Raw genomic sequence first — 24812 nt, 5'->3', positions numbered from 1 at the left:
TAAAGTACAGATGTAATTTTGGTGGCCAAAAACACCCCTTTCAGCCATTGTCCAAAATGAAAAAAAAGCACCGATACAAGTGCTGAAAAAACTCTGTGCCCCTCGCCGCTGCTGCCACCACCGGCCGCCGCTCGGTAGTTCTCAGCCTTACCTGAGAAACCATAGAACGATTCCGGCGCTGGGCATAGAGATGAGTGAAGGTAAGATGGCCTCCACTTATCTCTATGCCCTTGGAGGACCAGAGCGACGTCATTTCTGGTTCCAGCCATTTTTTTTTTAAAGCACTAGATCAATGTTTTTTTTGATCCAATGCTTTACATTGCAGAGGAGAGATGTGGGGTCTTATTGACCTCATATGGACCTGTCACTGATTATTTCTATCACAAGGGATGCATGCATTTCTTGTGATAAGAATAAAAGTGATTAAACATTTTTTTAAAGGGACAGTACAAAAAAATTGTTTAAAGTGCCGCCGTCCCCCTTTGCTCGCATGTAGTGGTGAATGCATACGTAGGCCTTGCCCACATGTAAATGGTTGTCAAACCACACACTGGAGGTATCGCCACAAACATCAGAGCAAGAGCAATAATTCTCGCACTAGACCTCCTCTGTAACTTTACACTGCTAACGTGTAGAAATTTTTAAAGCATCACTCATGGAGATTTTTAAGAACTGCAGTTTCACGCCATTCCAAGATCGTGCGCAATTTTAATGCGTGACATGTTGTGTATCTATTTACTCACCATAACATCCTCTTTCATATTTTACAAAAAAATTGGAAATTGGAGTATATATTGTTTTTCAAAAAATATATATTCATTTTTAAAAACTGCGCATTTCGGTTTCAGCTTTTGGCCAAGTGCATTTTGAATTTTCGGTTTCTGCACCAGAATTTTCATTTCGGTGCACCACTATATTAAAGGCTTAGTCCACCTTTGTGAACCTTTTTAGGGTATAACATGAAACATGGTCACATTCCTCAGCCCCCCACCCTCAAACCACCCCCTGAATTGTGAGGTGCTTTATCTCCCTGCAGCGTCCTGTGGATGTATGAAATAAACACAGCTGTGTGTAGCTTCTCCGGTATTGTCAATGTCATTCATCCATTCCCAGGGATCTGGAATGGAAAGACTACAACTCCCATCTGCCATCAGTGCAGAGGGACTCACAGTTCTCAATGAAGCAAAAGTGCAGTGGTGATGTAGTCCATTGATTACTTCTTCCAGCCCCATAATGGTAGGTCCTTCATATGGGCTTGGGGTTGGGATGTAAACAATGCAGAAGCCTGCGCATTGCACCTATGATATATTGATTGCAGTTGCAATGCTTTTCAGGCTTCAAAGCAAACATTTAATAAATGCACACGTCTTATTTTATTAATGTGGGTGCATTTAAAGGATAAGTTCACCGTTTAAAAAAAATTATAAATGCACATTTTTTGCGGGTAAATCTTTTGGTATTTTTTGTTGCAGGAGCCTGTAAGGCATTGCACCTGCGATCAGCAGATCACTGGTGCCATGTAGGTCTCCTGCAGAACTGTCATTATATCTAATTGCCCATATGGGATGTGCAGGCAAGCAGATATACTGACAGATTCAATGACCTACCACAGCACTCCTGCATTGAGAACTACAAGCCGACTGCCGCTAAGGCTATAGGGACTTGTAGTTCATTCATTCACAGAATATTGTGAATGAACGACGCGGCCATGTGGATGGCCAATTTTTTAAAATTGTTACAGCTAGCGAGAGGGTGACAATCTCCTGCTAGCTGTCAGAACGGGGATGGGGGGGCGTGGGGGCTGGTCCGTTCCTAACATGTTACATGTTACACCCTGAATATGAGTGTAACATGTTTCTAAAGGAGGACCTATCCTTTGGGCAGCACAGTGGCTAAATGGTTAGCACTTCTGCCTGGCAGTACTAGGGTTGTTGGTTCAAATCAACCACAGCACCACCTGCCTGGAGTTTGCATGCAGTGCCTGTGTGGGTTTGCTCCAAGTACTCCGGTTTCCTCTCACACTCCAAAGACATGATGGTAGGTTAATTGGATCCTGTCTCAATTGGCTGTAGTATGTGTATGAATGTGAGTTAAGGACTTTAGCTTGTACACCCCTTGAGGGTTAAGGACTGATGGGAATGTACAATATATATATATATGTATATATATATATATATATATGTAAAGCGCTGCATAAATTGACAGCACTATATAAATACCTGTAATAAATAAATCCTTTAATACATTTTTGGACTATGCCTTTACAATTAATGAAGATAGTAATGGAGGTAAAAAAACAAACTAGTTCTCTAAACCAGTAGAGGATTAAAATGTTACTAAATGGATCATTTTATTCAAAGTGGAACTTTAGTCAGAAAATTAAGCTCTGCTAGATCACTTCATGTTTGCCTGTTTTGCAGGTATAGCTATGTAAATCATTAAAAATAAGTGCCTATACTGTTTAAAATACAGTAATACACTGCCTTACTCTGCTCTGCACATGCTCAGTTGCTCTGTATTTTCAGGCACTGTGCCGAATTTTTAGAGGCCGATCTGCTGACATCTGGAAGATTTACTGCTGCTCTGGGTCTCTAGGCTTCAGCAAAATGGCAGCCTCCAGCAAGAAGAAACAGAACAATGTTGGAGGCAATTTACAGCACACACTAATTTTGGTAGCATAATTATTAATGTGGAATGCATGTTCCTTGCTGCAGAACATTATTTTATTTGTTATGGGTAAAGTTCCACTTTAAAGTGTTACTAAACCCAGGACCCTGCATTCACTATATTTGGTATTCCACAGTACACACAAAATGGGAATACAATTATTTTAGTAAATATATAAACTTCTAAATACCTTTTCTCATCAGCAATAAATAGCAGTCTTGTGACGACTATCAGTGTCCAGAAGAGCACTGGTTAAAGCTTGTAGGAGAAGTTTCCATTCTGCCCTGACTGTCCTATGAGGCTGCATAACCCCTGACCCTCTGGACAGTGCTGATCACATGCACCCTCCCAAAGAATAAAATACACTCTCTAGCCATACACATTAAACTGAGCATGTGCAGAATAACTCCTAGAGCTCTGTACTATCAGCAGATGGATTGGGGACCGTAGAAGATGGGGAGAATCAGAGAACACAAGAACAAACATTCTTTTTACACAATACAGAGGTTTAACCCCTTAGGTTCCACAGTGAGTATAACAAGCATGCTTTACTGCATTTACAGACTGACTTTACTCTTGTGGGTTTAGTAACATTTTAACTGGGAGCTGATCCAGGGGAGATACCCTCCCCCCCAAAAAAAAGGTGTAATGCCATCCATTCAAATTACTGAACATCTTGCTTTTGTATATCATATATATTACTGTAATCATTGTACCTTTCTATACTTACTACTTTACTGTCTTGCAGCTTCCCTAGCTCCAGTCGTTGGAGAGATTGGTGGACAAATACGTTTACCCTGCAGTACTGTGGAAGACAACGTAACAACGGTGGCCTGGTTTTTGGAGAATTCCACACAAGAATTACTAAACTGTGACAAAAATAGTTCATCAGATTTCAGGTTCCTGAGGGACAATGTAAGTTCTTCTCTTGTAATAACTAATCTGCGCCTGGAAGATGGAGGGAACTATGGATGCAGAGGCTGTTCACAAACTGCAGAATCTAAGCCACATATACAGCTAATTGTCACAAGTGAGTATTGTACATAATTAAAGTGATAATAAATCATCAGTTTTTGTAAACACATTCAGCAGCTGTTTTTATCACTAAATGGCTTGTTTAAACCTGAAGTCAGGGGGTGATAAAAACAAGCAGTTGAGCAGCATTTTTACTACTCCCTGACTGTCCTCTTTAAAGTGTTAAACCCAGGACCCTGCATTCACTAGTATCTGGTCTCTCACAGTAAGCAGAACATGGAAATGCAATTACTTTAGTAAATATAAACTGCTAAATACCTTTTCTCATCAGCAGTTAGATCAGTCTTGTGACTTCTATCAGTGTCCAGCAGAGCACTGGTTAAAGCTTGTAGGAGGTGTTTTCTCCCCTGATTGTCCTATGAGGCTGCATGACCCATGATCCTCTGTCTGGACAGCGCTGATTGGCACTGTGCTGATCACATGCACTCTCCCAATAAAAAACAAACTTCTGGAATTTAATTCTGTAAAGGTCGCACCACTGTGCTGCAACAGTGTGTGTTGTGAGTGGTTGCTGCGCTGCCCGAATCACCTGAGTGTTGCAGCACAGTGGTGCGATCTTTACAGAATTAAATTATATCACCTCCTCACCACCTGTAAAACACCTCAGAAAAGAGATAAGCCGCAGATCGTTTTTTTAGGGGGTCAAAAAAAAATTACATTTCCAAGTCAATCCAGCTTCACCAAATGCCCCACATGCCTGAAAATCGCTGTCAGAAGGACAACTCCAGAGGTTTGGTTTGTGCTCTATACACATCACTCACAGACTCTACGGGTCCTGGTACACTTCCCTATGTAGACAAGTGGGAAACAGACCTGGGCGAAACTCTTGACCAAGCGGGCTAGAATATAATTTGGTGGGTCAACTCAAAATGTTCCCAAAACATCTTAGCCCAGGAAAACTCTTACAAACTAGTTTTACGTTGGTATATGACTCCCGATATCTAAATTCGTCCCCAAAGCACCCTTGATGTGCTTTCTGGGCTGTAGAGTGAATGACACACTTTTTCACATTTGGTGGTCCTGCCCCATGGCCCCCCGATTTTGGATACATGAAAATAACAGGATTAGATCAATCCTAAATGTTAATCTTACTCCTAACCCTTGGGAAACCCAATAAGTCAAACCCCCTGATCAGAGTGGACTGACACTTTAATGTATCGTTATTTATTTCAGGTACTTATATAGTGCTGTTGATTTATGCAGTGCTTTACATATATATTGTACATTCACATCAGTCCCTAACCCTCAAGGGGTGTACAATCCAAGGTCCCTAACTCACATTCATACATACACATACTAGGGCCAATTTAGACAGGATCCAGTCAACCTACCAGCATGTTTTTGTAGTGTGGGAGGAAACTGGAATCGCTAGAGGAAACCCATGCAGGCACAGGGAGAATATGCAAAGTCCAGGCAGGTGGTGCTGTGGTTGGGATTTGAGCCAACAACCCTAGTACTGCCAGGCAGAATTGCTAACCATTTAGCCACTGTGCTGCATTCACATGCAGTCATAAACTACAATGAATAATGCTTGGATCTTTGATCTTGTGCCCTTGAAGTAGAACTACACTGCATCTGAGCACCACAAACCAAAAACACTACTTCATTCATTTTTAATACTTAAAGCACACTCACCCACCGATTCATTTCTCCATGCTTTATTTTCATAAGAAATCACTTTGAAAAACACCCCCAGCATTTCTGGCCACGGCCATCTTGAGTAAGGGCAGATTATACATGTAGTATTTACTTTCTGGAATCCATCTGCCCTTAGCTCAGGCATACAGGCAGGAGGGCGTGCTTAGCTGAGAAAGCCCTTCCTATCCTCCTGAAGACTCCTGGGATGTACGATATAATTTGCCTAGGCATGGAAACCAGGAAGTAGCTGGAAAAAATTAGAATAAAGTTTAAAATAAGTGAATATAATATACTTTCCTATTTATTTACTAATGCTAGCTGCTGGCAGCCTAAGAATTAAAAATAGTTCATATTGATTGAGAGAGTGAAGTTCCGCTTTAACATTGATACATAAATAATCAGTAACCACATCAAGTGTTCAATTCTTTGAATTAGTACAGCATGCCATCCTGGCTTTATTTTTTTTAGTTGCCTTCCTTGTTTCCTGTGTTTGTATACTAATCTTTTCTTTTATCGATGTAGGTGGTCCTCACAATGTGACTTTTAGGATATCTCCCACCAATGTTTTGCCAAACGGTACGCTTTATACATCAGTTGGTTCTGACTTAAATTTCAGCTGCAGCGCAAATTCCATTCCTCAGACCAAGATAGATGTGGTTCTGTATGCTCCGGATAAAAGTCCCGAGCCATTTCGCAGTGTAAATGGAAGCTTTCTTGACTTCTCTCTGCTGCGCATTGCTCTTGATTACAAAGGAAACTACACTTGTTCAGCAGAGAATGTTGCAAGCGGTAAAAATGTCTCCTCTACTCTGCAGCTTCTGGTCTATTGTGAGTATGATACTGTACATTATTCTTATATTTTATACCAGATTTACAGCAATGACTAAACCAGGGGTGGGCAACTGTGGCCCTCCAGCTGTTGGTGAACTACAAGTCCCATCATGCCTCTGCCTTTGGGAGTCACGCTTGTAACTGTCAGTTTTGCAATGCCTCATGGGACTTGTAGTTCTACAACAGCTGGAGGGCCACAGTTGCCCACCCCTGGACTAAACAGTATATGAGCTACAGTAGATGTAACCCAATCATTAAAATCTCATGTTATTAAAACTTCACTGCATCTGAGCACCACAAACCAAAAACTCTATTTAAAGCAGATCTCCACCGAAAAGGGGTAGTTACGCTTTAAGCCTTTGTTCCCTGCTCCCCATTAAGGATTGGCACCTTTGGGGAGTGGTGGGGGTAGCGGGTACCCAAATTTGACAAGTACCCGCTCCCACTTCCGTTGAGGTTGTTTTTGGAGTGGAGGCACAGAACAGAGAACCCAAAGTTACCAAGTGGCTCCTTCGGGGGTGGCGCTACACACTTTTCACTGAAGTCCTACATCTAAACTGAACTCCTAGAAGCTAATTTTAAGATCTTGTCCAGATGGTACAGGAAACCAATTGTTATCCATACACTTTATCTAAACATCACTGATCGATGTTGGCCATGTAATATAACTAAAGGACTCAATTCTTCAAAGGTTTTGGTCTTGCTTGAAACTAAATCAGGCCATACACTGAGCAAAATTCATCACATCCAGGTACCAGCCAAATTTGTATTGGTGTGTGGACTCCCCTGCTTGGCAGAAGTTAAAGCGGAGCTCCACTTAAAAGGGGAAGTTCCGCTTTACTGCTTTGTCCCCTGTTCCCCATTAAGGATTGGCACCTTTGGGGAGCGGGTACCCGAATTTTACAAGTACCCGCTCCCACATCCCCTGCGATCACCTAGACAATCGGAAGCGGAAGTTGTCCTCCCCCCCTCCCTCCCCGTAGTCTTCTGGGACACGTGACAGGTCCCAGAAGACTACGGGACCATTCACAAAGCATGGCGCTTCTCGCACATGCGCAGTGGGCACCTGGCTGTGAAGCCGCAAGTTGTCGCAGCCAGGTGCCCACACTGAAGATGCCAGCACCAGGGAGAGAAGACAGCCGGTGAAACCAGCGGTGGTGAAAACACCGCTGGACCGAGGGACAGGTAAGTGACTGTATTTTAAAAGTCAGCAGCTACAGTTTTTGTAGCTGCTGTCTTTTTTTTTTAGGTGGAACTCCGCTTTAATTCATTTTTAATATTCAAAGCAAACTCGCCTCTCCATCCAAGTCTCCATGCTTAATTTTGCTGAAAAATCACTTTAAAACACACCCCCTAGAATTTCTAGCTGTTGCCTTCTTGAGCAAGAGCAGAGAGTTCATGTAGCATGTACATCCTGGAATCTATCGGCCCTTAGCTTAGGAATACAGGCAGGAGGGTGTGCTTAGCTGAGAAAACCCCCTCCTCTCCTGAAGATTCCTGGGATGTATGACATCATTTGCCTAGGCATGGAAACCAGGAAGTAACCGAAGAAATATGAAAAAAAAAGTTTAAAATAAGTAAATATGATATATTTTCCTATATATCTACTAATACTAATAGCATAAGGATTAAAAATAGTCAATGTTGATTGAGAGAGTGAAGTTACACTTTAATGTCATTTCAAAACAAATTATTTGATTACATTTTTTTAGTTTGCAGCTTTAATTAGGGGTGGAGAGGTGGCTAGGATATTTGGAGTTAGTTCAGCTTTTCGTTTTTCGTGAAAAGATGAACTTAGCTTTTAGGTCAGTGGAAGTCATGCTATATCTGTGTCCAAACCTTTTCATAACTGAAAGCACAGGAAGGAAACCACCTGTTAGTTAATGGAAATAGATTTTTTTCATTCCTGCCTAAGGCTAGGTTCACACCTATACAGGTTGCGTTTAACCTGTTGTTGCGTTTTTGCACCTGTGTTTTTAACGTGTTTTTGATGCATTCTGCGTTTTTGGGGAGGGGTTCATTTTTTTTTTCTTGTTGCTAGGCAGATTTAAAATGCAAAATGCATCAAGAACGCAGCAAAAACGCAGCAAAAATGCATTACAAGCTTTTGTACAGCATTTCCATTGAAGTCTACGGAAAAAAACAACTTTTTGCATTAAAAAAAGTCCCTGGCCCTTTCCAAAAACTGCACCGAGTGAAAACGTGGAGATGTGAATTTGTCCTATAAGAAATCATGTTAAATTAACTGTACTGTGTTTCTGCAAAATGCTGCAGAAAACACTTAGGTGTGAACCTAGGGTAAAGCTGGCTATACACTAGTAGAATTCCGTTGAAATCTTTTTCGGACTTTTTGTTATTATCTTATCGTCAGTAGGGTCATTTGTTTTCTACCGCAGGGATGAGAAAATTTGAAGCAGCAAATTGTAATTTTTTTTCAAATGAACGAATTTCTAACAGTGTATTTGATTTTCATTTTTTAATAAATTAATTCCAAAATCAAATATTAAAAGCAAATTAAACTTTGAAGTACTTTCGAACAATATCTGTCAAATCATCAAATGTCTTGAGAATCTACTAGTGTTTGCTGGTTTTACACCTGCTGGTCTAAATGTAACTGACAGAGCCATGAGGATACCATAAACAGTATTTTTTTTGTTACAAAAACAGTGTTTTGTGTGAAAGTACACTAAGGTCATGTTACAGACTCTTTTTAGGTACAGATATTTAGATAAGGTTGTTTGCACAGTTCTTCAATCTGTTGTAATGACAGGCATCAAGCATGGTTTCTGGTGTGCTAGTGTGATGTGAATTTGTTTTTAAAATGTATTAAAGTGTAAGTTCACCCTTTTAGAAAAAATGATAAATACACATATTTTTACTGAAAAAAATGTGTATTAATTATTTTTTCTGCAGGAGCCTGGAAAGCATTGTACCGTAGATCAGTGGATCGAGGTTCCGGCTTCTGCCGACAAGTCCTGCACCTTTCAACCCATACCTTCATATGGGCTATCAGTTTGAAAGCAGCAGGGCTTGTGAATGAACTACAAGCTGTCTGTCGCAGTGACTGACAGTACTTGTAGTTCATTCATTCACAGGAAACTGTGAATGAATGCTGTGGCCTTGTGGGTGACGTCCTGCACAGCCATGCTGTTTTTGAATTGTGAGAGAGGGTACAGAGAGAGGAACCCACCCACTGTCACACTAAGGGGGGGTCGGAGGGACAAGTTGCAGGAGCTGGAACATTTTACATTTTCTACCCTAAATACGGGTGGAACATGTAACATATTCCAAAAGGTGAACTTATCCTTTTAGATATTTGTGATATCCAAAGTAGGTTATACTTTGGTATACATGTCCGTTCTAACAGGCATCTGTAAAACAGTCCTGCTGGAAAACCAGCATTTGATCAGCTGCCATAGCCAGGCTGCAGCACTGATCAGTGTATTCTGACAAGGTGAGGGGTTTCCCTGCTGTCAGAATGCAATAGTGCAGCGAGAGAGACCCCTGAATCCACATTCCTTGAGTGGATGTGGAAATCTGTGAGTTTTTTTTTTTACTTTAACCCCCTGATTGAGTGAAAAAAACTCAAGGCATATACCCTACTACAGTTTCTATAGCTGGATAAAATTGAGAAAATGAATAAGAAGAAGTTGCCTTTGGCAAAAACACTTATCAAAACAATCAGTAAATCCAGATATATAGGCAACTCCTCCTTTAAGGGCTCATGTACAAGGGGTGTTTGGAAAACTCTTCTGAACGATGGAAACTGACTGCTGGAAAACGTAGAATAAAAAACGTCAGTTTATCCGCGTTTGCATACCGCGTTTATGCGTGTTTGCGTTTAGAAGCTTTTTTAAAAGATAACCTCAGGGGACCTTCCCAAATGCCCAGAATGCACTGAAAAATAGTAAATAATTAACTATTTCAGACATTTTGAGAGAAATAGAGAGAGCAGAATCAGAGAGAGCAGTATGTGTTGAGATGACCTATCTTTACTGGTTGCATTCACTATGGATCCCATCATGAGCATAATGCTGCACGTTCTACCATTTGTTCCTTCACGCGAAACCTGTAATTGACTGCACTGGTGTACCGGGTCCATTTGAATACATGGAAAACGCTTTGCATGCATTTCTGATGATGAGAAAAAGCTCTGGACAGCATCTGGATATGGAACAGTTAAAAAACGCTTCTAAACACAAACGCTTATAAACGCGGTTAACCGGTTTGGCGTTTGAAACGCCGGTAAAATCTACTCCCGAATGCAAGTTTGGTGCGTTCAAAAAAACGACTGTAAACTCAACTGCCTGTAAACGACTGTTAACAACATAGTGTACATGGACACATAGAAAAACATTAGGGAGAATTCAGGGGCTGCTGAAAAATACGCTGAATAGCTCCTGAACATCAGTTTAGCATCTGCATTGTACATGGAGCCCTAATAAGAGTTGAGTTCAGCCTCAATTAGCCAGTGAGGCCATGCATCATGATATAGAGACTTACAAGGCGACAGGATGAGGGCTCAAACTAGATTTACTGGAAAGGTTGAGATTTGCAAAGAATTTCCGCTGCCTATATATCTGGTTCTACTGGTCCTTTTGTGACATGCTTTTCATTGAAGGTAGGCAGTGCTTATGCATTTGTCATCATATTCTTGGTTTCGGTTTCTCAGGTTTGTGGTTTATGTTAAAATTATATTTGATATATATTACATTTATTCTTTGTTCTGTACAGATGCACCAAAACACTCTATGCAGTGCAGTGCCAACTTCACGGGGATACACAATGAAGTATCATTACTATGCAGCTGGGCTGGAGGATATCCAGCTCCTATACTGGAATGGGAAAATGATGGCAAAACACTTTTTAATGACACTTCAGACACTTTGATGGCTTCAATAAATAATTCTCAGTTCAGTACTGGCCAAATACTCACATGCAGAGGAAAACACCAGATAGCACAAGATATGAAAGAAGAGCATTGTCAAGTACATTTAAGTAAGTTGTTAATAAACATATTAGTAGATTGATTAATTAAAGTGTTACCAAACCCAAGAGCCTGCATTCACTATATCTTGTCTCCCACTGTACACAGAATATGGAAATGCAATTATTTTAGTAAATATAAACTGCTAAATACCTTTTGTCACCAGCAGTATATAGCAGTCTTATGACTTCTATCAGTGTCCAGCTGAGCACTGGTTAAAGCTTGTAATAGGACTTTTCATTCTGCTCTGACTGTCCTATGAGGCCACATAACCCCTGTCCCTCTGTCTGGACAGTGCTGATTGGCCCTGTGCTGATCACATGCATCTTCCTACAGAAAAAACTCCCTAGCATCCACACCAGTCTAAGCATGTGCAGTGTGACTTCTAGAGCTCTGTACTATCAGCAAATGTATTGGGGACAGTAGAGTAAGCGAGGATCAGAGAAGACAGGATCAAACAGCCTTTTTTACACAATGCGAAGGATTAACCCCTTAGGTTCCACAGTGAGTATAACAAGCATGCTTTACTGCATATACAGACTGATTTTACTGTTGTGGGTTTAGTAACACTTTAAATACTGCTATTATGAAAAGTTCTATATTTGAGACATGTTGTGGCTTGTAGAGTGGTTCACATCCTAGAAATGGAATCTGTGAGGACAGAAATATTGAAGTTCCCATTGGTAACAGGTTTTTAATGGTGCAAACTCCAGGGATGTTATTCTGGTCTCATTCCGAGAGTTTGAAGTTCTCTTGATGCATACTTGTTTTATGTTCGTGACTTTCTAGATGTTAATCCAGGATGAGGAAAATGCATCTTTAAAAATGTCAGCAATGATAAATTGCGTAATTGTATCTTCACAGGTTCACATTTTAATTTTATTATGAATAGTATGGATGCATGCAAAGCAATTTTTTTTAACACTTTTGCAATAAAGGAAATCTATGGTCACAGCATACATTGTATTGTTATTACAGGGCTGATACAATAGAAAGCAATAGTTCTTACTGGCAATCCAATATCCGCTTACTTGAACATTTCCCTTTCATGTTGTGATTTCTGCCTGTCTGCTGACAGTCTCTTTCCACAACTTCCTGGATTCCCAGCATGCTTTGCATCTTCTCCTCTGCTGTTTACTTTCCATTCCTAAGGACTACATATCCCATGGTACCTTGCTGCTTGCAATCAGTGATTCCTGTACTGACTCCGCCTTCTGAAACTCCTCCTCTTAGCACCTCTGTAGTTCAGAAGGCAGGTTCTGGGAATGTGTGACACAGGGCATAATGAATAGGTGTCACAGAATTCATGAAAGTAAATGTGTAGGGATCTTCACAAAGTAAGTTTACAAACTTACAGATCACTTAACCTCTTGGCGCCGGCCGAACGCAAATGTGCGGCCTCCCGGCATCTGGGCCTAAACGCCGAGCAGCCACACATTTGCGTTCTATTAAAAGAAAACATATGTGCTGAGAGTGCGCGCCCTGCACGCTCCCAGCACACACGTTCGGTACTCACGGAAAGGTCCTGATCTCTTTTGATTGGGACCTTTCCCAATCATGTGACCGCCATGACAGCAAATCACGGCAGTCACATGACCCTAAAACCCGCCTCCTGGTTTCCTGGAAACCTTAAAGGGCTGGGAGGCGCCTGCGCCAAGGGGTTAAAGACCAGGCCTTTCTGGCACTTTTTGTTTACATGTAACAATCAGTATTTTTTACTAGAAATTTTCTTAGAACCCCCAAATATTATATATCAGAAGCCCTAGAGAATAAATTGCTAGGTTTTGCATTTTTTTATGTCACATGGTATTTGTGCAGCTGTTTTTCAAACACAAGATCAGTGTGATTAAATGCTGTATATTTCTGAGTAAACCAGACATTTTGTAAGGTCATCGCTTCTGGGTTGCTATATCATAGAGCCCAGCAAATCAGATTCAGTCTTTGATGAGCTCTATGATCAGACGGCAGAAGCTCCGGCTGGTCGATTGGGACTCCCAGTAGAACAGGAGATCCCGTTAAAGCCGCGGAAGCCGACAGGAGGGGAGGACATCATCCCGGTGCAACTACTTGAAGACCAGTGATGTACCAGGTACGTGACTGGTCTGCAAGTGGTTATTAGGCTAGAAATAACTGAAATACAATGTGGAAAAGAAGATTGGATTTTACATTTTGACCATAGATACACTTTAACCACTTCCCGACCGACCGTTGCACATAAACAGCCGGACGGTGGCAGTGCAGGGTCGAGTGGCCGTTTATAAACGGCCTCCCCGCACCCTGCTTGTGCGCACTCCCTGGGGGCACGCAGCACCGCGATCCAGTGCCCGCTGTGTCCTCCGGACACAGTGAAACACCGATCGTCGGACGGGACCTCTGTACGAGGTCCCGATCATGTGATCACTGATTGGCCAATCAGTGATCACATGCAAAGTAGTAAGCAAGATGTCACTTGTGACATCATTGCTTACTACGTGTGAAATCTGTGAATGATCACAGAGGTCACATGGTACAAGGCTATTCACAACAGCCTTGTACCATGTGACAAGCTATGACCAATCACAGCTCACTCAGTACTTCTCAATGAGTGCAAGAATGCACACAGAGAGAAAGAGAAATGATTGCTTTTATATTCTATATGGGTGTAAAAGCAATCAGTGTAAAAAAAAAAAATCTTCATCACCCCCCACAAGTAGTACAGTGTCACCATGGTGACACTGTACTGCTAGGGTGACAGTATGTAAAAAAAAAAAAATAATAATAATAATATAAAAAAATAAAATAAAAATGTAAAAAAAAATGTTTAAAAATTATAATTTTTGGTTATAAACTAATTTGGATTTTTTTTTTTTACTAAAAAGATAACGGAATAAATTTTGGCAAAGATTTATGATGAAATATTATTTATTTGCAAAATTTTATAAAAAAAACACTTTTTTTCAAAATTTTTGGACGTTTTCATTTACATAGCAAAAAAAATAAAAATCCCAGCGGTGAATAATTACCACCAAAATAAAGCTTTATCTGTCTCAAAAAAATGGTAAAAAATTCATTTGGGTACAGTGTTGCATGACCACGCAATTGTCATTCAAAGTGTGATAGCGCTGAAAGCTGAAAATTGCCCTGGTCAGGAAGGGGGTAAAAGTGTCCGGTCTGGAAGTGGTTAAGAGAAAGTTCCAGAGCTGGTAGCAGTTTATAAAAATGTGTCATGTTTACTTGGAAATGGCTTTTGGAAAGGGTATGCAAATGCAAGAACTGGCAGTAAGTTCCTATTAAGAGCTCCCTGTGGCCACCCCTCTTCTTGGTTGATAACATAACACAATGGCCATTCATCCAGCAAGCTTCTAACAGTGGAACTCTTGTGTTGCTTCACTGTGGTGGAATGTTGGATAACTGGCCCAACATTTGGAGGCTACAGTATTAATCTGGCCATACACTATACACTTTGATTGCACAGTCTTGTGCAGTCTAAAGTGCAGTATGTTTCACATTTACCGAAATGGTCAGCTTTAGAGTTACACAGGCCTTGAGCATGTGTGATCTGAGGTTTAAACTATTATGGTTATGAACAAGGTTAATGCCTATGAAGAGGGAAGAGAAGGACTGCAGACTCTGGTCTGAAGTGGGAAAAAGCAATAACAATAACATTCATGAAATTAATTTTTCTCCCCATCAGGTAAGGCCTGCAGATATAGTGGATATAAAAAGTCTACACACCCCTGTTAAAATATCCGGTTTCTGTGATGTAAAAAAATTAGACAAAGATAAATCATTTCAGAACTTTTTCCACCTTTAAAGTAACCTATAAACTGTACAACTCAGTTGAACAACAAACTGAATTTTTTTAGGTGGAGGGAAGTAAAAATAAAAAGCTAAAATAATATTGTTGCATAAGTGTGCACACCCTTAAACTAATACTTTGTTGAAGCACCTTTTGATTTTATTACAGCACTCAGTCTTTTTGGGTATGAGTCTATCAGCATGGCACATCTTGATTTGGCAACACTTGCCCACTCTTCCTTGCAAAAACACTCCAAATCTGTCAGATTGCAAGGGCATCTCCTGTGCACAGCCCTCGTCAGATCACCCCACAGATTTTCGATTGGATTCAGGTCTGGGCTCTGGCTGGGCCATTCCAAAACTTTCATCTTCTTCTGGTGAAGCCATTCCTTTGTTGATTTGGATGTATGCTTTGGGTCGTTGTCATGCTGAAAGATGTTCAGCTTTCTAGCAGAAGCCTGAAGGTTTTCTGCCAGTATTGACTGCTATTTGGAACTGTTCATAATTCCCTCTACCTTAACTAAGGTCCCAGTTTCAGCTGAAGAAAAACAGCCCCAAAGCATGATGCTGCCACCACCATGCTTCACTGTGGGTATGGTGTCCTTTTGGTGATGTGCAGTGTTGTTTTTGCACCAAACATATCTTTTGGAATTATGGACCAAAAGTTCAACCTTGGTTTCATCAGCCCATAACACATTTTCTCACATGCTTTTGGGAGACTTCAGATGTGTTTTTGCAAAATTTAGCTGGGCTTGGATGTTTTTCTTCATAAGAAAAGACTTCTGTCTTGGCACTCTACCCCATAGCCCAGACATTTGAAGAATACGGGAGATTGTTGTCTCATGTACCACACAGCCAGTACTTGCCAGATATTCCTGCAGCTCCTTTAATGTTGCTGTAGTCCTCTTGGCAGCCTCGCAGACCAGTTTTCTTCTCGTCTTTTCATCAATTTTGGAGGGACTTCCAGTTCCTGGTAATGTCACTGTTGCGCCATATTTTCTACAATTGATGATGACAGTCTTCACTGTGTTCCATGGTATATCTAATGCCTTGAAATTCTTTTGTACCCTTCTCCTGACTCATACCTTTTAACAATGACATTCCTCTGATGCTTTGGAAGCTCTCTGCGGACCATGGCTTTTGCTGTAGGATGCTACTAAGAAAATGTCAGGAAAGACCTACTAGAACAGCAGAACTTTATTTAAGGTTAATCAGAGGCACTTTAAATGATGGCAGATGTGTACTGACTCCTATTTAACGCGATTTTGAAGTGATTGCTTCATTCAGAACACAACTACATCCCCAGTTATAAGAGGATGTGCACACTTATGCAACCACATTATTTTATTTTTTTATGTTTACTTCCCCCCTCCTAAAAGATTTTAGTTTGTTTTTCAATTGAGTTGTACAGTTTATAGGTCACATCAAAGGTGGAAAAAGTTCTGAAATTATTTGTCTTTGGCTCATTTTTTATATCACAGAAACCTGACATTTTAACAGGGGTGTGTAGACTTTTTATATCCACTGGTATGTGACTATTCTCATAAACATTTAGGTAAATGCTCTTGCAAGCACATTAAATCTATTGCTCATATCATAGAATGGCACATTATGTGAGTGGCAGCTACGACTAGCCATACATGGATCAAAATTCTACCCTTTAAGCAGGGACCAGCTGAAATTCCACTGTGTGGCCACTATGGTGGAACAGAAGTTGATCTGCCAGTCAACTTCTGTTCAACCGCCCTGTCAGTAGATTTTGGCTCGATCAGCACTGCAGGCAATAGGCTACAGCACTGAGTTGTGTATTCTGATGCCAGGAGAATCTCCCTGCTGTTTCAATACAATGACACAGTGGGGAGGATTCCCACATCCACATCCAATGTGTGAATAGGGGAATCTGGTAATTTTTTTTGTTCAACCTGCTGGCTGAATGAAAAAAACTGACACATATATGGCCAGCTACAAATTTGATATCTGGTCAAACGCAAATCTGATCTGACTTTCCCAAATTCGGCCTTTAGAATTTTGGTGCTGACCCATAATGCCATGAACATGTTTAGCAACCTCACAGCAGCCAATAAGGTGTGGCAGCAAGCAATGGATTGCTAGCTCTTGAAAAATTAATATGAGTCTTTTCTTTATTTTTAAAAATATCTTATAGTTTAGGGTTGCTTTGGGGTCACTCGTTGCTGCTGACTCTGTCCATTTGTGGACTACCTCTTTTTTTATAAAAAAAAAAGAAAAAATGGCAGGCTTCCTTTTAATTTAAAAGAGTTTTTATAAATTGATAATCTAATAATTGATAAATTGAAAAGATAAATTTGCCAGAACGCATTCTGCTAAAGCTCAATGGTTTTGTATTCATATCAAAAATACTTTTATGTTCTGTCCAGAGATCATGTTATGGCTGATGACATTGCCTTCCTTTTTCAGGTCCTCCTCTGCCAGTGTCCGAACCCTTGAGAAGCTGTGTGACAGGAGAAAATGTGACACTCTCATGCTCTGTATCAGGTGCTAATCCTGCTGCTACAATCTCATGGCTACGTAACCTGAGCAGTCCTGAAGTGGAGATCCAACCAGGGAAGAAATACCAGATCATACAGGACAACACCATCTCTTACCTCACCATTGTGAACTGTTCTCATGATAGCGATGAGGGATATTACATCTGTAAAGGAGAGAACGGGATTGCCACAAGAGACCTTTATGTATGGCTTTCAGTAAACAGTGAGTAGAATACAGACTTTCTGTCTATGTATAATAAATATTTATATATCAGTAAAAGGGCAGATTGTTTTAGGGCTCGTCCATGGTGCACAGACGTCAGTTTTTCTGTACGCGTTCTGCAAGGGTAATACAAAATCAACTGTTCTCTATGTGCCCTGTTCACACCCTGTTCACACCACAACCACTTGTATCTGCACTTTTCTGTGCAGGAATCTGAAACATGTATAAAACTCATTGCAGCGTGCATGAAAACTGATGTAAACTGATGTCTCTGCAAGTGTTATCTGTACATCAGTTTCCATCAGTGTTTCTGCACGTTAGGTGTGAACGAGGCCTTAAAGGTATGTTAGACATAGATGATGAGATTTTCTTTCCTACAACCATCAAATCTGACAGGCTGGTTGTTCCCAAGTCTTACAACAATCAAATTGGGTACAATCAGCCTACCCATAGATGGTTCGAATCTCAGCCGGTCCCTACTGAACCAGCCGAGATTCAAACCATCTATGGCCAGCTTTATTCATTCTTGTGATCAGTGCTCTCATATCTACATGCCTAGTCTGCTCCTCTAATAAATTTAGGCACGAACTGCAGTTTGGTTGCCAATTGCCAATTTATATCTTTATATCAAGGCTGTGGAACTAGGAGTGCGATTTCTAGGTGTACTGTGTACTTTAACTGCTTGCCCACCAACCTATAGCAGAAGTACAGCTACAGGACGGTAGGGCTGCGCAAAAATCATATATACATATATATATATATATATATATATGTGTGTGTGTGTGTGATTTTCATTTCTGGGTAGGGGGTGAGTGCTCCCTTCCCTACCCGCGCCGCTATTGGCGGCTAGGGATGTAAATCACCGGGTCTCGGCCAGCGATTCTTAGTCGGCAATAAAACAACACGGGTTTCTCTCCTGCCAGCAAGGTCATACTGCTGTGTATTTTTCTGCACAGCAGAGAAATACACAGCAGCATGTCTTCATTATAAAACACAACACAGCACATAATGTAAAACACACACAGCACAAAGTAAACCCTTTGATCGCCCCAGATGTTAACCCCTTCCTGCCCAGTGTCATTAGTACAGTGTCAGTGCTTTTTATAAGCACTGATCACTGTATAAGTGTCACTGGAGAGGCCAGTGGCAGTTATTCAGCTCCCACCCAGTGTCAGAATGCCCCCCGCAGTCCCGCTATAAGTCGCTAAAATTCCAGTATATATACCACCATTTGTAGACTTTCACATAAACCAATTACTATACACATATTGGGATTTTTTTTTTAGCAAAGACATGTAGCAGAATACAATTTGGCCTAAATTTAGGAACAAATTAGATTTTTTAAATTTTTTTATTGGATATGTTATATAGTAAAAAGTCAAAATATTGTTTGTTTTTTCAAAATTGTCGGTCATTTATTGTTTATAGCGCAAAAAAATAAAGAAAGCTCTATTTGTGGGGAAAAAAAGACATCAATTTCATTTATGTAGAGTATTGCATGACTGCGCAATTATCAGTTAAAATAGTGCAGCGTGGTATTGCAAAAATGGCCTGGTCAGGAAGGGGGGTAAATCCTCTGGAGGGCAAGTGGTTAAAGAAGAACTTTCTATTTTCCCATACAGTGGGCCGATGTTCCCACTGCATTGATTAACTGCTTGTTTTTGTCTAGGGGTGAGGAGAGTGGAGATATACTTACCTAATCCTCCAATCCTCCGAGTGCATGACCAGTCCCCACCACCCCTGCCTCCTGCTTATTAGCGATCTTGTGAATGGACTGTTCCTGACATCATCATGCCTATAGACTGGCTCTGCACGTGGTGATGGCAGGAACAGTTCACCACTGGATGTGGGAGAGCGTTGTTTTCTGAAGGATCGGGTACGTATAGCTTTTCCTTGCACCCCTAGACAAACCAAGTAGTTAACACATGTAGTGCGGGCACATCCCCACTGCATGGGAAAATTTAAATTTTGCCCTGAGTTCTTCTTTAGGACTGTTTTCTACACACTTTCTTTTTCCTAATGGAGCTCTCATTTATGGCTTTATAGTGTTTTGTTTGGTTTTTTTTACTGCAGAAGGAATTTCATTGACTGGATTTGCTATTTTATTGTTGGTCAACCTACAAGGTATAGACGGCCTCATCTGTGGCTTCTGACATCGCCAAGGGGCTGTATATAATATTCATCATACATAAAGTAATGTTACAGAAGACTCTTAGGGATGGTAGACATCCTATAGGCCTATGACACCATCAAGGGGTTTCATATAATATTCAGTATACATAATGTTACAGAAGACTGTCAGGGATGGTAGACATCCTGTAGGCCTATGAAAACACTAAGGGGCTGCATATATAGTATTCAACTTACATAGTGTTACAGAAGACTATTAGGGATGGTAGACATCCTATAGGCCTATGACACCATCAAGGGGCTTCATATAATATTCAGTATACATAATGTCACAGAAGACTCTCAGGGATGGTAGACATTCTATAGGCCTATGATACCACCAAGGGGCTGCATATAAAGTTAGCATACATAGTGTTACAGAAGACTGTTAGGGATGGTAGACATTCTATAGGCCTATGACACCTCTAAGGGGTTTCATATAATATTCAGTATACATAATGTTACAGAAGACTGTCAGGGATGGTAGACATCCTATAGGCCTATGAAAACACTAAGGGGCTGCATATATAGTAATCAACTTACAAAGTGTTACAGAAGACTATCAGGGATGGTAGACATCCTATAGGCCTATGACACCATCAAGGGACTTCATATAATATTCAGTATACATAATGTTACAGGAGACTCTCAGGGATGGTAGACATTCTATAGGTCTATGATACCTCCAAGGGGCTGCATATAATATTTAGCATACATAGTGTTACAGAAGACTGTCAGGGATGGTAGACATTCTATAGGTCTATGATACCTCCAAGGGGCTGCATATAATATTTAGCAAACATAGTGTTACAGAAGACTGTCAGGGATGGTAGACATCCTATAGGCCTATGACACCATCAAGGGGCTGCATATAATAGTTAGCATACATAGTGTTACAGAAGACTGTCAGGGATGGTAGACATCCTATAGGCCTATGACACCATCAAGGGGCTTCATATAATATTCAGTATACATAATGTTACAGAAGTCTCTCTGGGATGGTAAACATTCTATAGGCCTATGATACCTCCAAGGGGCTGCATATAATATTTAGCATACATAGTGTTACAGAAGACTGTCAGGGATGGTAGACATCCTATAGGCCTATGACACCATCAAGGGGCTTCATATAATATTCAGTATACATAATGTTACAGAAGACTCTCAGGGATGGTAGACATCCTATAGGCCTTTGACAACACTAATGGGCTGCATATAATATTCCACTTTCATAGTGTTACAGAAGACTATTAGGGATGGTAGACATCCTATAGGCCTATGACACCATCAAGGGGCTTCATATAATATTCAGTATACATAATGTTACAGGAGACTCTCAGGGATGGTAGACATTCTATAGGCCTATGACAACACTAAGGGGCTGCATATAATATTTAGCATACATAGTATTACAGAAGTCGCTCAGGGATGGTAGACATTCTATAGGTCTATGACACCTCTAAGGGGTTTCATATAATATTTAGCATACATAATGTTACAGAAGACTGTCAGGGATGGTAGACATTCTTTAGGCCTATGACACCTCTAAGGGGTTTCATATAATATGCAGTATACCTAATGTTACAGAAGACTATCAGAGATGGTAGATATCCTATAGCCCTTTGACACCAAGGGGATCCATATAATATGTAGCATACATAGGAAAAGATTTACTAATACTGGAGTGCAAAAACTGGTGCCGCCGTGCATAGAAACCAATCAGCTTCCAGGATTTATTGTCAACACTTAATTGAACAAATTGAGGTTAGAAGCCGATTGGCTACCATGCACAGCTGCACCAGATTCTGAGTGCTCCAGTTTTAGTAAATCCCCCCCATAATGTTAGACTGTCAGGGATGGTAGACATACTGTAGGAGGTGGTCAGAATTGGTGGACGTGCTATACAGTTGCAAGAAAAAGTATGTGAACCCCTTGAAATTACGTGGAGTTTTGCATGAATTGGGCATAAAATGTGCTCTGAACGTCATCTAAGTCACAACAATAGAAGAACACAGTCTGCTGAACATAATACTACACAAACATTAGATGTTGCCATGGTTTAATTGCACATAATATGTAAACATTCACAGTGCAGGGAGGAAAAAGTATGTGAACCTTTGGACTTAATAACTGGTTGACCCTCCTTTGGCAGCAATAACCTCAACCAAACGTTTCCTGTAGTTGCAGATCAGACCTGCACAACGATCTGGAGTAATTTTGGACCACTCCTCTTCACAAAACTGTTTCATTGTAGCAATATTCTTGGGATGTCTGGTGTGAATCGCTCTCTTAAGGTCATGCCACAGCATTTCAATGGGGTTGAGGTCAGGACTCTGACTGGGCCACTTCAGAAGGCGTATTCTGTGCTGTTGCAGCCATTGTTTTGTTGAATTACTTGTATGCTTTGGGTCATTGTCCTGTTGCATCACCCATCCTCTGCGGAGCTTCAGTTGGCGGACAGATGGTCGTACGTTTTCCTGCAAAATGTCTTGATAAACTCTGGAATTCATTTTCCCATCAATGACAACAATCCGTCCAGGCCCTGAGGCAGCAAAGCAGCCCCAAACCATGATGCTCCCTCCGCCATGTTTTACAGTGGGGATGAGGTTTTGATGTTGGTGTGCTGTGCCTTTTTTTCTCCACACATAGTGTTGTGTGTTCTTCCCAAACAACTCAATCTTGGTTTCATCTGTCCACAGTATATTTTGCCAGTAGTGCTGTGGAACATCCAGGTGCTCTTTTGCAAACTTCAAGCGTGCTGCAATATTCTTTTTGGACAGCAATGGCTTCCTCTGTGGTGTCGTCCCATGTACTCCATTCTTGTTTAATGTTTTCCTTATTGTAGATGTGTCAACAAAAATGTTAGCATGTGCCAGAGATTTCTGTAGGTCTTTAGCTGACACTCTGGGATTCTTCTTTACCTCATGCAGCATTCTGCACTGTGCTCTTGCAGTCATTTTTACAGGACGACCAAGCCTAGGGAGAGTAGCAACAGTGCTAAACCTTCTCCATTTGTAGACAGTCTGTCTTACCGTGGACACATGAACATCAAGGCTTTTGGAGATACTTTTGTAACCCTTTCCAGCTTCATGCAAGTCAACAATTCTTGATCGTAGGTCTTGTGAGAGCTCTTTTCTGCGAGGCATGGTTCACATCAGACAGTGCTTCTTGAAACCAGTAAACCCAAAACAGGTGTGTGTTTTTTAAGGGCAGGACAGCTGTCAGCAACACATCCAATATCATCACCCTGATTGGAGTCAAGGTTGGCTCACTCCTGGCTCCAATTAGCTCTGGGAGAAGTCATTAAGCTAGGGCCTCACATACTTTTTCCTCCCTGCACTGTGAATGTTTACATGTTATGTGCAATTAAACCATGGCAACATCTAATGTTTGTGTAGTATTATGTTCAGCAGACTATGTTCTTCTATTGTTGTGACTTAGATGACGTTCAGAGCACATTTTATGCCCAATTCATGTAAAACTCCACGTAATCCCAAGGGGTTCACATACTTTTTCTTGCAACTGTAGGTGTGGCAGAAGACAGAAACTGGAGACATGCTACCTGAGATTTCTGCCAATCCAGCCTTTTGAAATAGGTCTGCAATGGCAGCTCACAAATTTTCCTTTATCGTAGTGCTGTTAACTTTGTTGATAGTCGTCATGAGATAAATTGTCATTATATCTCTTGAATCATATCACCACCCCAATTGGCACCTTTCCTGCTCTCTTCAATAGACCCATCATTTAGAACACATTTATCGCAAGCCTGAAGTTAGCAGTATTCTTGGGGCAGTAAGACTTTTTTTTTCATTTTTAAAGCATGCAGAAGGGGGTAGATCCCCTGACATGTGTTTATTGCTGACTGTGACCCCATTAAACAGATTTCTCCTCACTTCATGTTGTGGAAACATGAAAATAAATGAAAGATATTCTTCTTAAAGTAGGAGGAAATTACGCATGTATTTGCAAATGTGTGCTAACCAAACCCCCGTTTTTAACGCATACTGTTAGACAGGTTAATTCGGTTTGTTTGCAGGCTGGCTGGCAAGTTAGAGCTGCAAATTTTTCTTTGTTTCTTTTGTTGTTTGACATGCGTTGTCCTTTCATGTGCTCCTTGCTGTGAAGGCCAGTTATAGACTGGGGCAGTGGCGATTTTTTGTACTGAGAGGAAATTCCCCCTTGGAAAGTTTTTACTGGAACAGGTGACACCATTATGAAATGACCATTTTACTGTTGTTTCAGGTACAAATGTCATATCCTAAATTTGAATGACTTTTTCTGTCAGTTTAGTCACCAAGACAGAAAGTGCATCAACCCAGTGGGGACACAAGCAACAGAAAGGAGATGATAAAGGAACTAACCCTTCTCTGCAGTTTTCCAAATAAAAAATAATAGATTTTGTTGGAGTTCCCATAATACTGTAAACGCGTCCTAATTTTTGTGATTTGACTTTTATTCTGAAAATACCACAAAAATAATAGCATGATAAATTGTTAAAATATCAGCAAATGCAGCTCATCCATTCTACATTGGAATACAAGAAAATTGATGAAAATAGGGTAACCCATTCTAATGAAACCACCACATGCCTCATGCTTGTATGAATATACCTTATAATGTTTGTTTATAACATGTTTAGTTTAATGGTAAACTGAGTTTTTATTCTGTTATTTTCCAGAGCCTCGTAATATTGCGGGACTTGTGTCCGCTCTGCTGATACTCTTTTTGCTGGTGATAGGCCTTATTGTAGGCCTTATCATATACTGTGATCCTTGGGTCTATTGGAAAGGTATGGTACTTGCCACTCTTAAGCATAGTTTTTCTCAGTTTAATATTCTAGTACTTTTGAAGATTCATTTTTATTGCATTCTGTTGATTTAGTTCAGCTTTAGAAACATCAGAACCAGCATGTTGAAATCTGTCTTTCCTGGTTCCCAGCCACAATAACCCAAATGATTTGTATTGTTAAGGTTCTGTT

At 40.7% G+C, this 24812-nt stretch overlaps 1 protein-coding gene across 1 annotated transcript in view; it reads left to right on the top strand.

Annotated features, from left to right (window-relative positions):
* VSIG10 (V-set and immunoglobulin domain containing 10) overlaps positions 1 to 24812 on the top strand; it is a 47300-nt gene that overhangs the window by 9610 nt on the left and 12878 nt on the right. Inside the window, exons 2-6 of the mRNA XM_089677257.1 lie at positions 3416 to 3697; positions 5863 to 6168; positions 10906 to 11169; positions 17372 to 17665; positions 24513 to 24623. Coding sequence (XP_089533383.1) covers positions 3416 to 3697; positions 5863 to 6168; positions 10906 to 11169; positions 17372 to 17665; positions 24513 to 24623 — 1257 coding nt within the window. The remainder of the gene's footprint in view (positions 1 to 3415; positions 3698 to 5862; positions 6169 to 10905; positions 11170 to 17371; positions 17666 to 24512; positions 24624 to 24812) is intronic.

Source organism: Staurois parvus, unplaced genomic scaffold, assembly GCF_062004578.1.
Source record: "Staurois parvus isolate SC_StPar_1 unplaced genomic scaffold, SC_StPar_1.0 ptg000014l, whole genome shotgun sequence".
Classification (NCBI taxonomy): domain Eukaryota; kingdom Metazoa; phylum Chordata; class Amphibia; order Anura; family Ranidae; genus Staurois; species Staurois parvus.
Note: the sequence above shows the minus strand (reverse complement) of the source record. Positions and strands in the feature narration are given on the sequence as shown.